General features: G+C 40.0%; 2 protein-coding genes across 3 annotated transcripts; both read left to right on the top strand.

Annotated features, from left to right (window-relative positions):
- The first annotated feature begins 24 nt into the window (after nucleotides 1-24).
- On the top strand, nucleotides 25-4,792 carry mfsd8 (major facilitator superfamily domain containing 8). Its single transcript, XM_077500136.1, has 11 exons — nucleotides 25-498; nucleotides 571-653; nucleotides 857-1,141; nucleotides 1,356-1,469; nucleotides 2,313-2,457; nucleotides 2,537-2,595; nucleotides 2,672-2,780; nucleotides 2,850-2,984; nucleotides 3,434-3,537; nucleotides 3,626-3,837; nucleotides 3,923-4,792. Exons 1-11 carry the CDS (start codon nucleotides 443-445, stop codon nucleotides 4,127-4,129), a joined length of 1,509 nt encoding a protein of 502 aa, XP_077356262.1. The 5' UTR covers nucleotides 25-442; the 3' UTR covers nucleotides 4,130-4,792.
- A 265-nt stretch (nucleotides 4,793-5,057) lies between these two features.
- Nucleotides 5,058-11,869, top strand: LOC144004105 (uncharacterized). 2 transcript variants are annotated; one of them, XM_077501058.1, is made up of 19 exons: nucleotides 5,062-5,221; nucleotides 5,361-5,380; nucleotides 5,682-5,700; nucleotides 6,162-6,221; nucleotides 6,312-6,442; nucleotides 6,522-6,602; nucleotides 6,939-6,992; nucleotides 7,079-7,264; nucleotides 8,106-8,255; nucleotides 8,575-8,632; nucleotides 8,714-8,804; nucleotides 8,886-9,027; nucleotides 9,671-9,775; nucleotides 9,867-9,966; nucleotides 10,043-10,142; nucleotides 10,925-10,999; nucleotides 11,083-11,185; nucleotides 11,263-11,378; nucleotides 11,803-11,869. In XM_077501058.1, exons 5-19 carry the CDS (start codon nucleotides 6,359-6,361, stop codon nucleotides 11,846-11,848), a joined length of 1,491 nt encoding a protein of 496 aa, XP_077357184.1. In that variant the 5' UTR covers nucleotides 5,062-5,221; nucleotides 5,361-5,380; nucleotides 5,682-5,700; nucleotides 6,162-6,221; nucleotides 6,312-6,358; the 3' UTR covers nucleotides 11,849-11,869. The 2 variants fall into 2 exon arrangements, with proteins under 2 accessions (XP_077357182.1, XP_077357184.1); XM_077501056.1 differs by lacking the exon at nucleotides 6,162-6,221 and having other exon boundaries at nucleotides 5,058-5,221.
- The last annotated feature ends 2,810 nt before the right edge of the window (nucleotides 11,870-14,679 follow it).

Below are 14,679 nucleotides of genomic sequence, written 5' to 3'. Positions count from 1 at the left end.
TCGTTCGAACGTCGAATAAAGCCGATATAATTCTAGTCGTTGAATGTCTTCTTTTAAAGCTGGAATGTGTTCCCTTGTACGTTCCAAGCAAAAGCGCGACCCCCTCAAGACTCGCTTGCGTCTAATTTTCTTATTTTGAAGTCTCGCCGGACATGTCCGTTTTAACGGTACTGTATTATTTTGCAGTAGTTGTCAAGAGTTGCTTCGGGTGCCAGAGTCCATTTTTGCGGACGTTTTGTCACGCACTGAATGCAAAGACGTGGCTACTTGACTCGATTTAACACTATGTGTGGGATTTGTCAATGGCACCAACTAATTGACGGGTCGAATGTTAGTTGCAGCGGCTAACTAACCAGTTGTCTTGGTAGCTAGTTAGCTTCCCGTAGTTTTGCGGTTGTGCGAGAGCTAGCTAGTATTTCAGTTAGTGTCATTTAAAGCCAGGATGTCTCAGTTTGTGGATTCGGACAACACACCTTTACTCCCGGACGAACCAACGAGGTGAATGTTATTTTAAGATGTTACGTAGTTTTAGTTGTGTTCAAATTGAACTTTATTGAAACTTGTGGGCAGTGATTACGTTCATGATGACGACTACCGGAGCCGATGGAGGTCGATCAGAGTCATGTACTTCACTATGTTTCTCAGCAGTGTGGGTAAGGAAAAAACTTCTTTTTATTTTTTGATTATATTTCGTAAATAAGGCATGACCTGTAAAGTAAGCAAGAATAATCCATCATACTGGGGTGTTGCTGCCTCCTTGCGGCAAAATAATGAAACATTGTATAATACAGTAATGAAATATATGCATGTATTGATTTTATTTGTGTCAATTAGTGCCCTTTGTACATCCTTATAGGTTTCACCATCGTAATTACATCGCTGTGGCCATACTTGCAAAAGTCTGACGACAGCGCCGATGCCACCTTCCTGGGCTGGGTTGTGGCGGCCTACAGTCTCGGCCAGATGGTGGCATCACCTCTGTTTGGCCTGTGGTCCAATCACCGGCCACGAAGAGAGCCCCTGGTGTGCTCCATTGTCATCAACCTGTCTGCCAATATCTACTACGCCTACGCCTCCTTGCCAACGACGGGGGACAAGTACCACATACTCACCTCGCGAGCCTTTGTGGGCTTCGGAGCAGGTTGTAATCACGAAATGTTGTCATGTGTACAGTGAACCCCCGTTTGAAACCTTTTTAATACGTTCTAAACATGTTTGAACATTCCAGAAATGTATAGCCAACTCGACTGTATCCAGTCCAGTCCTGCACTGATACGTGCTATGTGCCTCTAGATGGCAGTCAAGCTTAATGTAATAAGCGGGAGAACACTTTAACGCCAAGTCTGTCCTTGCAGGTAATGTTGCCGTGGTGAGATCATACGTTGCTGGAGCCACGTCGCTGAAGGAGAGGACGAACGCCATGGCCAACATGAGCGCGTGTCAAGCTTTAGGGTTCATACTCGGACCAGGTTTGAATCTAGACGTAAAGCCCAGGACAGGGGTCAGCCAGTGTCCAAACTACGGCCCGAGGGCCATTTGCCGCCCGCCATACATTTTTTGGCGGCCCGCGGCAAATACTAAAAATAAATTTTCAATGCTGTTTATTAAAAAAAAAAAGGGTGGATTAAACATTTCTAGCTACGCAAAGACACAATTTTGCAGCTAATAATTCAGTTCCAGACATAAAAATAGTTTCATCCACTTGTTTCTTCGTGTCAACGTCCAATTTGTGAAAACATCACATTAATGGTTGTTAAGTGTGGTCAGTTGACGACCGATTGTTCTTGTGGTTCAGAATGTCAAGTTGGGATCAGCTGCTGCTCAGTGGAGAGGCGCATCTATTATAGTGGTCACTATTTGCCTTGTGACTGTTAGCAGTTTTCAATAAGTAACTGTACATTATATCAACAATTTAGAATTGATTCATTGATTTTTACCATGTTTAACTCATTCACTGCCATTGACGGAAAAAGACGTCAATTGATGCATTTTTACGCTGGTCTGGCAATGAATGTGTCAATAAATAACTTTAGGGAAAAAAATCAACGTGGCCCTTGCAGCTTTCTATTTTTCTGTATGTGGCCCTCAGAGGAAAAAGTTTGGACACCCCTGAGTTAGGGTATCAGAGTATTCCCAACAGAGCCACACTGTCTTGGACATCATCCGGTGATTAGACATTCTCGGTATCTTCTTTTTTTTTGGGGGGGGGGGGGGGGGTGTAGGTGTAGCATATGAAAAATGTAGAAACAAGGCACAGTGAATGTGTGTGTTTTTTATTTATTTTTTAAATCATACTTGCCTATGTTTTGCAGCTCTGCAGGCCTGCTTGTCGTTCCTCGGGGAAGCGGGTTACACGGTGGAGTTCATCGATCTGAAGCTCAACATGTACACTGCTCCGGCGTTACTGGCCGCCGTTTTCGGCGTCATCAACATCTTGTTGGTGGTCTTTTTGCTCAGGTCTGTTGAAAGAAACGATCATTTAACCAGGAAGGGGGCCGGCATGGATTCCGCAGCTTAACGATTGTCCATTTAACAGGGAGCACCGCGTCGATGACGACGGGCGACGCGTTCAAGCCATCAACTACATCTCGGAAGGTAAGACGGCGACGGTGTGGTGGGCGTCTCCCACTGAAACGCTTGAGCTGGCGTGCTGTCGTCCGCCTCTTTACAGACGAGGTGGACATCATGGAGGACCCGGCGGAAACCATCGACCACTTAGCGGTCTTCACCTCCAACGTCCTCTTCTTCATCGTCATGTTCATTTTCGCCGTCTTTGAGACGTAGGTGGTCACGTTTTGGAAAGTTTGAACTTCGCTGAGTCTTGTAATCTTGACCCACTCGTGGAACAGGATCGCCACGCCTTTGTCCATGGACATGTTTGCGTGGACGAGGAGACAGGCCGTTTTCTACAACGGCATCATCATCTGCTGCATCGGCTTTGAATCCATCCTGGTGTTTTTGGTGGTGAAAGTGGCCGCTCAAAGGTAACCCAGATAACAGCAATCATTTGGTTTTTGTGGCGGTGACGTTCCAAACCGACAAGTATGTGAGTCTGCAGTAACAGTCGGTGTGGAAAAATAATCTCCGCCAAATGCAGTGTTATAGTTTTTTAGTTGTTGTTGTTTTTTTTTTATGTAGTTAGTTTTAGTTTCCAGGGATTTTTTATTTAGAAAGCATTTTTGTTTTTATTTTATTTGGCTAATGAAATAATTTTTTTAGTCTTCTTTTTTTTCATGAACTGAAATAACCTTGGCCAAATCCCACGATACAGCGAATAATCCATATGATTAAAAAAATAAATACAAAATAAAATATGTGATGCATTGAACCCGCAAAAAAAATGAATGTGTGATGTAGCGAAGGGACTACTGTATATTCTCCAAAAAATAGTTTAAACTTTTGAGGATAGCCTATTTTCAACTTTTGTTTTTAGGGTTGGGGATCGTCCGGTGCTGCTCGCAGGTCTGGCCATCATATTCTGCGGCTTCTTCATTCTGCTACCATGGGGAAACCACTACCCCAAAATCCAGTGGGCAGGTATTTAAAAAAGAAAAAGAAAAACTCGAGTGGGAAAGACTGACAAATATTCAAGTTCAAATGTAACCTTATTTTCCTCCTTCCCTAGACCTTAAAAACAACTCGTTGGTCAGCCAGATATCATCCAACAGCTCTTTTGAGTCCACGGGCTGCCCATATGAGCAAACCTGGTGTCAGTACACGCCCGCCATCCACCTAGCTCAATACATATCCTCGGATTTCCTCATCGGAGTGGGCTATCCGGCTTGCAACGTCATGTCCTACACCCTCTATTCCAAAATCCTTGGACCCAAACCTCAGGTACGGAGGTTGCAAACACACCTGAAGGGAGTGAGTTGAGGTTCCTGGTGCAAATACACCCGCTTGAACTTCTTTCTATTTCCAGGGCGTGTACATGGGCTGGCTGACAGCGTCCGGGAGCGGCGCGAGGACTCTGGGCCCCGTGTTCGTTTCGCAGGTGTACACCCTCCTCGGCCCTCGGTGGGCCTTCACGATCATCTGCGTCATGGTGGCGGCGGCCGTCGTCCTCCTCAGCTGCGTCTACCACAGACTCATCGCCTTTTCTGTGCGTCACGGAAGGACGATAGAATGAGCGGGCGCGTTCCACACTGGACTAACCGAAGGACCAAAAAAAAAAAAAAAAAAAAAAAGAGTTTGAAAGGGAGCGTGCATGAACTTGGCATCGAGATTGGCCACTAGTTTTAAATCGAGTTACTACACATTTGTTACTGATACACTACTACATGTTTTACTCAATTGCATTTTTAATGAAATAAGGTGTGTGAACTGAATGATATTGCACGTTTTAATGTCACAGGCGCATTCACTGGTTAAAAAATTGTGACTTAATAATGTGAAAATATATACTATAAAACTTTTTTTTTTTTTTTAACTGAGAATGATGGATTTTTAAGCAGCTCGTATTTCCCACATTGAAGCTATTTTTAATACATTATTGTCAGGAAGCTATTAATATGTTTTAAATGGATGTGGACCTGAATAATAAGAGATTTATATTTTATTTCAATAAGCATAAAATGAAAAAAGGATTCCCCCCCATATGTGTGCATTGTTTTTTAGATTAGCAGCTCACGGAAAATTTACTTCTAAACAAATTCGACAATACATTATTGCTTTACTTCCTGTTTTTACAAAACTTTATTTAGTTTCACATCACTTACAAAACAGCTTCACTCACCTGAAATCAGCTCCTCACACTGCGCATGCGTAAAAAAATAAAAATAAAAAATCACAACACGTGAATGAAATTAAGTTTTTGAGATGCAAAAACCACACACAATAATACATTTTCTTTGTTTATTTGCCTGAATGCTAACATAAAATGACAGTGGTGGCAAAACGGTTACGATCGTGTACATGAGTGCATGACAAAATTTCAACTCTTTCAAATCACGTAAATTCCGCTCAACAACCGGAAGTATCGCCTCCATTCCAGAAGGTGGCAGTAATGCACCAAAAGTTGTTTGCCAAGCGCCAAAAGACGGAAGAGGAGGGAGAGGAAGAAGAAGAAGAAGAAGAAGAAGAAGAAGAAGTACCGCCCTCCATGCTATGTCATGTAGTGAAGTTAGCTAGCATATGTTTATTAGTGTTTACTGCGTAATTATTATATACGTTTAATGGGCATATAATTACCTCATTATAAATATTTACAGTGGAGAAATGGGTAAGGACATACTTTTAGCGCATGTTTTCGTTGTGTTTGTGCAAAGTTGAGCTGAGAAGCTAATTGTCTCGTACGAGTTCGCTCGAAATGTATGAGTTAAGCCCCGTCATCTTTCACATTTTTTTTTTCTCTTTCTCAGATTTTAGAATGCAGCCGTATGTAAGTACACATTTGATACATATATCAATCCCACTTCTGCCCACAAAAAAACAACAACCTCATGCCTTGCTATGTATTTTTTTTTTCACTTTTTTTGGATATTCCTACAGTATATTACCATTACTGCGTGTGAAGCTATGCATTATTGATGCTGTGAAATTGTAATTTTCCAAAGTGGATTAGTAAAGTGTATGTGGGTCAGCACTTCTTTCTCTGTATAAATGAAAGTGAAACTTAGACACTACATATGAGCAAACTTCTTCTGTTGTAACTATTATTTGGTTTTCTCTTCCCTACACAGCGAACTTATGGAAACAGAGGTAAAGGAATGCTGGCTTGATTTCGTTTAAAAGAAAATGAACGGCATTTGTAATTACATTGCAGCTTTAAACACGTCACGTTTACATCTGATTTCCTAGAAATATTACAACTTAATTCTTGAATAATTTACGACTTACTGTAAAAAGGAAACATTTTTTGAACTTTTTTTTTCTTAGCATTTTACGACTTAAATCTTGTAAAAATGAGGTATTTGTTGGAAATGTATTAAAACTTTATCTTCGTGACGTTAAGACAACTTTATTGGAGTTATAGGATGACTTGACTGAAGTAACATTGCAACCTTTTGATCTTGTTTCTGTGGAATGTATGACTTTATTAGAGCAATATTATTACTTGATTGAAGTAATATTACTTGTGAATTTATCTCGGTTATAATTTACACTCATAAAATGTGCAACTTTTTGCTTGTGACAAAATTCAACTTTTTCTCTTTGTCAAGAGTTGGACTTGATTCTCACAAGATGGTGACATTTTTGACCAAAATGGGCAATTAATGAATGTAAAAATCCTTTTTATTGTTAACGATGGAAAGATAGTAGGAATGTGCCATTGTTGCCATGCTTTAAAAATTTTTTTTTTCTTCCTCAAGTCACACGTGGTTCATATGATTACCAAGATGAAGATGATGCCAGTGGTATGGTAGTGCTTGGCAGCTCAATGTTAGATTATTTGGATTTCTTCTACCGCAAAATAGGATTCCCGCAAGAGGTCAAAGAGAGCGTACGTTTTCATACGTTGTAGTTCTTATTTTTTTTGCCGAGCTGGCCCACGGATATTTGACACCTCACTTTTCCTGTAGGATGCTGAAAGGAAAGCCCGTTGGTTACTAGAGCAGGCCAAAATAAAAGAAAAGGCAGAAAAGAAGCGGCTGAAGAAACAGGTATGCTCTCTTGGAACAACATAGCCAACGATGTTGCAATTCTGCGAGTGGTGGAGGTGACATTATTGTTATCAATTTTTTACATTCTTGGAGTAAGTGTAGAATTATTCTGACAAAATTACATTCTTCTGTAAGATTAGTTGTTAATGCTGGAGAAAGGACGTTCATCCTCATTAAATTCTCGGGAGTGTGTGACTATATTCTGTCAAAATTTTGTACAGTTTCTGTGTTTTCTTTGGAAAGTAATTCTTGTAAAATCTTGACTTTGTTATAATTGCGATCAATGTCATTATGCACTGGAAAGTACAATCATGATCTTGTGTCATTGGTCAAAAGAAACAAAAGGAAAGAAAGCGGCAGGAGAAAATGGAGAAGGAAAAAGTGCAGACCGTAAGTAGCTGTGATTTTAACATTTTTCAAAAAATTCTTTTCAATTCATGGCCTCACTACATGCACTTATGTTCTATGTGTGAAAGGCGGCCTTAGCGAATTTGGAAGCTGGCGATAAAAAATTGCAAGACTGCACGGGAGACGGAACGGAAGCCACAACTGACACGCAAGTCGGAGTGGAGGTCCGAGAGAAAGGTGGAGCGGAAGCAGGCGCGGGAGCCGGCTCCAGCGATTCCAGCGACGTTAGCGACACAGAGTCATGTGATGTTGAGGTACGTGATGGGGTCATTTTCTCCTTTTTGATTTTGAAATGATAAGTAATTGTATTGTTAAAGTCAACATTAAAAGTAATAATGTTATAATTTTAGTTTTTTTTACCAAAGTTACTGGATTTCATGAATTTGGTGATTTCATTGACAAAACTTGTCTTAAATTTGGTATGATATATGATATTGAATTGTATTTTTCTTTGTAATGAAAGAATGCACAAATACTTTTCTTTTACAGTGTAACTGGTTTTGAAGAGTTGTTTGGTTTTGATGTTTAAAACAAGATAATTATATTTACAGGGAGTCCTCGAGTTAAGGCGCACTCGACCGAAGGCGTTTTTGACTTTACGGTTACGCCCGGTCCGCCATTTTGGCCCCGTCCGCCATTTTGGCTCCTCGCCCGCCATATAAAAAAAAAGCAAAAGACGAGCAATTACCATGGAAACGAAGCTAGGCATCATAAAAAGATGGCAGAAAGGAGAGACACCAACAACATCGGCAAAGACTCGGGCATCAGTCGGACAATCGCACAGCATCTTATTTTGTTTTTCTCTTAATGTATTTTATTTTTTTTAATGCAATTTATCTTGATGTAAATATTGACTTTAATGGGGAAATTTGACTTAAGTCGAAATTCGGGTTACATTGCTAGCATAGGAACGGAACTCCAACGTAAACCGAGGACTCCCTGTATTTTAACGATTATGTTAATATTTTGTATCTAGTTTACAAAAAAAATGCATTGAGTGTTTTGCTTTCAGAGTTTTGTAATCTATGAAAGTATTTGTATTTATATATTAAAAATCTAAAATAAAACTATATCAAATTATCCCCAAATTATTAGAGATTGGATTTGGCAAGTTGTTTTGTGAGCCAAGCCACCCAAAAAGTTCGACATCTGTTGGAGGCGAAGCCAAAGCTGGAGAAGGAGAAAAAGAAGTCGCCCACCAAAGATCAACTTCCCAAGGAATCCCATGACGACGTTGGGAAGGAGGTTGGATACTATTTATAAAAAAACAAAACAAACAAACAAAAACATTTCCATGTACTCGTATTTATGACTGTATGCTTCACTTTGTCATATGAGAGTTAAGATTTTTATTCTCATTAATTGATGATTTTGTGCAATATTCTTGTAAATCCAACTTAGTAGCCAAAGACTTTTTCCTCTTAAAATGCCTTTTTAATAATAAGCACATTTTGAGATTAGACGGTTCTATTTTCACAAAATTGTTTACAAACTTAGAGATTAAAACAAAACACAAACAAAGCTGAATTTCGTTTGTCGTGTTGTTTGCAATGCTTCCCAACAGGCCTCTGCTGGCAGCTTCACGCATAGCGATAATGTTGAAATGAGCAACAACCTCGCAAGTGAGTTCCCTCATTTTCCTGCACCTTTGCGCATCATTTTTGTTGAGTTGAAGCCATTTTTTTTTTTCCAATTCCCCAAAGCTCAGGGGAATAAATGGGCTAGCGAGGGACGTTATGACCTGGCGGTTGATTGTTTTACCCAAGCCATCCAGTACAATCCTACGGAATTCAAGTTAGTAACATTATGTGCACTGTATCTTTTTTTTTTTTTTAAGTCTTAAAAAAAATCATCTAACATGACCCTTCCTTTTAGGTTGTTTGGGAATCGTGCATTCTGTTTGGAGAAGATGCAGGAATACGAGAAGGCCCTGGCTGACGCCGAGTTGTCCCTCAACATGTCCCCGGGCTGGATTAAAGGCCTTTTTCGCAAGGGGCGGGCTTTAGCAGGTTTAAAGGTCACTCGCCGCTTTGAATGTTGCACTTCACACTTTGGGTTGAGGCTTTCATGGAGTGCAATTCTGCAATAAATTGGCATCTAATGAGTTTATATGGGCAAATAATGTGTTTATTTGAGGTGAGCCATAGTTCTTCTCGTGATAAATAGAGCAGAAGCTTACCTGGCTAAAACGTTTTCAGTCGGAACGACATCCACTAGAACTGATACCTTGATGAGACTGCCTGGGGAGAAATGGAGACATTATAGTCAGGGTGGGGTGTTAGAACAACAGAGACCACTTTTTCTTTACATGGGAAAGAGGGAAGGCCCTTATGCAGAGTGAGGCATTTATTTACTTGAATGAGCTACACACATGGCAATTGATTGGAAAACGGCATCTATTGAGTTTATCTGGCTAAAAAAAAAAGGGGAGGTGGGTCATAGCCAGGAAGAAACCATTATAGGCCTAACTTGTGACAATAGGGAGGCATCAATTTGAGATTCTATTTACGGCATTTTCGTCAATGTAATGACAGAACAATCAATTAATTAGGAAATGGGCGAATTTGTAATGGACTCTTTCACCGTAACTGTGAATTTCAACAAATCCCAGTGTCAGTGAAGCATCCCCCACTTCCTCACTTCCTTCCTCTCCCCTCCAGAGATACGAGGAGGCGGTGCAGGCCTTCAGAGAGGTTCTAAAGCAGGATAGTTCTTGCAGCGAGGCGGCTCAGGAACTGATGCGAACGCAGATACTGCAGCTCATGGTGAGCAAGCGCCGTACTTGTACAAAGCATACCGGCACCTTGACTTTGAAAGTTTTTCCGCTCACGAGACGTCCCCGCGTTTTTGTTTCAGGCGTACGGCTTCACACAGGAGCAGAGTTCAAATGCCTTAATTATACACGGGACGGTGCCGAAAGCGCACAAGGTGCTGTCCAAATTAAACCTGCAAATCGGTGAGTTGGAACACAGCAGACGTCGCTGGCAGCCGACCCTCTAAGTCTAAGTTGAGTATTGTTTTTCCACCCGAAGCCTCCCAAGTCCCAGCGGCTCCAGAAACCTCAGTGAAGACTCAACCTCTTGGGAAGCTGCACAGTGCCTCCAACGTCCAACGTCAAGAAGATCGTCATCTGTGAGTCAACCACATGGATATGAGCGTTTCATCAGTTGTCGTAACTTAACATTTCCTTATAATATTTGTTTGTTTACGCAATAATTCACATTTAGTCTCAAAGATTTCATTTAACTTTAATCGCATAATACAAACTTTATTCTTGTAATATTTATGCAGTATTTTAAATGTATTCTTTCAGCGTCAAGTACATTACATCTTTATTATCAAAATATTTTGTTATGCCTTACTATGATATTCAGATTGATACGTTTTATAATTTTACAACTTTAAACTCATAAGATTACAACTTCATTCTCAAACTATTGACTTTTTTTCCTTACAATATTATGACATGCAATTAAAACAACAACTAATTCTTGTAATATGTTAACCCCATTTTCATAAAAATATGATTTTATTTTTTTACCTTATACCAAAGTTGCTCAAAGCTTTATTCTCACATTTTTATGAATTTATTCTTATAATTTTATAATCTTATTCTCCGTTATTTCACTTTATTGTAGGCAAAAATTCAGATTTTAAGACTTAATCATATAAGATTACAAATAATTTTATTGTCATTCAGCTGATGCCAATATTTCTATTGTTTACAATTAAAAAAATCTTTTAATTATGTGGTATTTCAGCTTGTCATGTTTATAAAATTACATGTTTATTTTTTTTAAACGACTATTTCTTTATATTAAAATTCTGACCCTTCCTCTTACTATTCAGACCTTATTTACAACATGTAATTTTTCCGGTGTTTATTTTTGAGCGCGCTTCCGTCTCCCTCGCAGGGAACTGTTTCCAGTGTGGGTGGGCAACCTGACCCCGGCGGTGACGGAACAACTGCTCGTCAACATGTTCAGCAAGTCAGTCGGCACGGCGCTTTTGGCAGCGTAAAGTAACGGTGAGCCGATTGGTAAATTGATGGAAATGGCGTGTCCCTCGGCAGGGCGGGTTCGCTTCACAGCGTCAAGCTCCTGGCGAGCCGACGCTGCGCCTTCATCAACTTTACGCGACAGGAGGATTGCGACAAAGCCATCCGATTATTTCACGTAAGTCGGATCTTCCCCTCCCGGTGCCGTTTGCCCTTCTCATCTCCTTGCGACTCACCTCGACGGTCTTTGGTCAGAACTTCGAGCTGATGGGCAACTGGATCGCTGTTCGATACCCTGACAGGATCCCCGCACGCGGGGTTTTCTCCAAGGCCGCCCTCAAAGCGCAAGACCTCCGTCGTGACAATTCCCAGTAAGTACTTTCACCCAATTTACTCAACTGTAGTGGGGGTGTCCTTTATTTTTGCAAATGCATGGGTATAATATTTTAAAATGCAACTGCAATATAACAAAATATTCAAATTCTGCTGTTGTTACAAAAAACCAAACTCATTCTCATGTCTTTGATATTTGTCAAAACTTACATTTCTCAAAGTTACAACCATTTGTCATATTTTGACTACTGGTACATGATTTAATTTGACTTTGTTTGCACCATATTTCAGATATAATCCCATAATATTCTGATAAAATCAATATTTGCAACTTCAAATTCAGTGTTATTTTGTATCAAATTTTCTTGCCACGTCTTCCACACTGTTCAGTAAAATACGCAGCATCACGATGGGAGTGTCATTAAAATGATCAATGTGACACTATTAATTTTCTGTTTACAGGCGGAATTCAAACGCGAGCAACGACGTGCGCCCCAACAGACAATAAAAGAAGAACAATTTTTTTTTTTTAAGAAATAAATCTTGCACCTTTTTTTTTTTCCTCCTCCTTCTTTTTTTTTTTTTTTTTTATATAAAAGGAAATTGGCACCAAACATTTTCTTCCCAATTAATTATGGTCCATGTTACCTCAATAAGAAGCTGCATTATGGGATTTTTGATTAACACGGCCACTATAAGGGTTAAGTCACATCCCGACTTTTATCATGGGTACCAAATCAAGGTCTTAGTATCTGAAAATATCCGCAGCTTGTCTTTACGAATCGCAATGTTATGACGTACAATCTTTTTTTTTTTTTTTTTTTTTTTTTTTTTTTTTTCCCCTAAAATGATTTTGTGATTCGTTTTTTTTTTTTGGTAATAAAATGACTGTTCCGCCCCCCTGATTCCCAATTTCCTGTCATTATGTTTTTAGTCTTGTAATGAACTCTGGTCTATCATCACTGTTATTTTGGGCTTGTCGCTAAGTGTTTTTTTTTTTTTTTTCCAGCGGACTCTGAGCGAGCAAGTAAGTGTTGGTCCTTTTAATCTTGAGGGTGGTTGGGTGGGGGTGTTAACGCCGACAAAATGGCTGCTGATGATAGCGAGTCACGAGAGAGGAAGTTCGAATGATGTTTGGCTATATTTGGAAAAGGATATTTATAGCCCTCTCTTGTGAAATGTGCCAGCCTTCATCATTGAAGTAATAGTTGAACTATTTTTGACGATGGTAAAGTATGTGCATTTTCTAATTTTTATGTGAAATTTCTAATTAGTCTCACAAAATGATGTAAAACTACAACTTTATCTCACTATTTTTATTTAAAGTCATTGAATTACAATGTGGTTCTCATATTTTGACTTTATTTGCATTATATATCGGCGCGCGTGTGTCACGTGATGACAAAGAATTGCGATATCAAACTACAATGTTTTTGATTGCTCAGATTGATTTGTCAAAAAGTGTCAAATTGATATCGGACTGCTATGATAACTATTTGATGCCGGTGTAGCAGTAACAATACATGACGATATAAAAAAAAAAAAAAAAAAATGTGATTGTTTGGCAGTGGCTCTGAGAAAAGAATTGTTCTAAATTGTAAAAGATGATATTGGGCTGCCACAATATCGATACTTGATTCTGGTGTACCGTAAGTGATTACGATTCAATGTGACCAATTGTCGTGGTTGTGTTTTTGGGGACATTGTGTTTTTGTTTTTTTTGCTGGGCTTGCATTTAAAGAAAAAAAGACAAAAAGAGCCTTCGTTGCGGATGAGCCTTCCCCTTCTCGACCTGTCTGTATCAATTTTTGTGCATGTGAAGCATCCGCGATGAAGGAGAGACGAGAAGAGATGCTTTTATGCTGATGAGAAGCGGTTTGGGAGGAGGAGGAGTGTCTCGGGTAAAAATGGAAATGCCCCCCCCCCCCCCCCCCCCCCTGTATCAAAGCTTCCTGCTAGAGTCTAGGGAGGGAGGGAGAGTGGGAAGGAGGAGACGTCCCAGCTGTGTTTGACAGCTCTCAGGGCTGAGTTGTGTGGTCTGATGCTGAAGAAGGGTGGGAGAGGGTTGGGGAGCTCCCACCCCCACCATACAAACATGCAGACAGACAGGCTGGGGCGAGCAAAGGGAGGCAACAGCAAGCTTTGACATGGTCCAGCCTGAACATCTGAATGTACACCAAACGATACCCCGTGACTTTTTTTTGTTTTTGTTTTTTTTGATGGAGGGAACCTTTTTCTTGTCCTGCCCTGAGAAACTCAGGAGATTTTATTTTATTCTCAAATCCAATTAGAATTGAGTAGTTGAGCTTTCTTTCAGCAAGGCCCTGGTTGATCTCCTTTGCTCTGCTGTCTCCTGCTGGCCGTTTGTGTAATAACTCCCATTTCTGCAACCATTTGCAGTTGAGGCTGCATCAAAGCCTTATGTATGCTCCAGCATAAAAAAACCCAAAACGTATAAATATGTCTTTGGGGCACTTAAAACATTCTTAAAAAACGTGTTTATACGTTTTTGGGAGTAAATGACTTAAGGTTAATACTCAAAATTTTAAATGCAACTTCGGTGTGTGCGATACATTTGAACCTACTGCATCTCAGTCATCTACAAGCTCCTGTCTGCTTTTATGTTTGGATGCAGCTGCTCACAATCGCTCTTTTCAACCGACTGATGGAGCATTTGAAGGCGCCAAGTGATCCCCTGACCCCGCACCCCCCCCCCCCCCCCCCCCTCACACACACACCCCCACACACCCACACACACACACACCCACACACACACACACACACACACACACACAGCCAGCCAGTGTGCTGCTAAAACGTCTCGGTGTTTCTTTTGTTTCAGCTGCGGCGGTTGCCTGAATATCGTACAATCCCAAGTGGCTTTGTGCAACGCATCAGCTCCGAATGTTGTCATGTCAAGCTGCTTGCCCGCTCTTTTTCGTTTCCCTTTCTGCTGACTCATGCATTTCTACGTGATGTCATCAAACGTGCTTCGAGGAACGCTCCTTGTTTTTTTCTCTCTCTCTTTTCCCTATAACGTCCCTTTACTCAACTACAGAGAGTACCAGGCATCGCTGAGAAGTATAACTCCAACTTTCATTTATTTATTTATTTATTATTTCTTTCTAATTCATTTTTTTTAAATGACAAAGTATACTTGAATATGTATCTTTCCAAATAGTTAGTTTGTACTATATTTTTAGTAAGTGGCATTTTTTATTTTTTTTTATTATTATTTTTTTTTTATAATGCTAATGTTCTGAGGTTTTAGATCAACTATAACTTTATAGTGTCTTACAAAAGTAAACTAATTAAAATGTATAAATATATACAGATATG

This window comes from Festucalex cinctus, chromosome 16 (assembly GCF_051991245.1).
Source record: "Festucalex cinctus isolate MCC-2025b chromosome 16, RoL_Fcin_1.0, whole genome shotgun sequence".
In the NCBI taxonomy this organism is placed as follows: Eukaryota; Metazoa; Chordata; class Actinopteri; order Syngnathiformes; family Syngnathidae; genus Festucalex; species Festucalex cinctus.
This window is presented reverse-complemented; position numbering and strand designations above follow the sequence as displayed.

Excerpts from the sequence above, each read along its gene's own strand:
- mfsd8 (XM_077500136.1), top strand. The coding sequence starts at position 443 with ATGTCTCAGTTTGTGGATTCGGACAACACACCTTTACTCCCGGACGAA. Across the intron at positions 1,470-2,312 it reads AGGGTTCATACTCGGACCAG|CTCTGCAGGCCTGCTTGTCG; the intron begins GTTTGAATCTAG and ends TATGTTTTGCAG. Across the intron at positions 3,838-3,922 it reads TCCTTGGACCCAAACCTCAG|GGCGTGTACATGGGCTGGCT; the intron begins GTACGGAGGTTG and ends TTCTATTTCCAG.
- LOC144004105 (XM_077501056.1), top strand. Across the intron at positions 9,967-10,042 it reads CAAATTAAACCTGCAAATCG|CCTCCCAAGTCCCAGCGGCT; the intron begins GTGAGTTGGAAC and ends TTCCACCCGAAG. Across the intron at positions 10,143-10,924 it reads CGTCAAGAAGATCGTCATCT|GGAACTGTTTCCAGTGTGGG; the intron begins GTGAGTCAACCA and ends TCTCCCTCGCAG.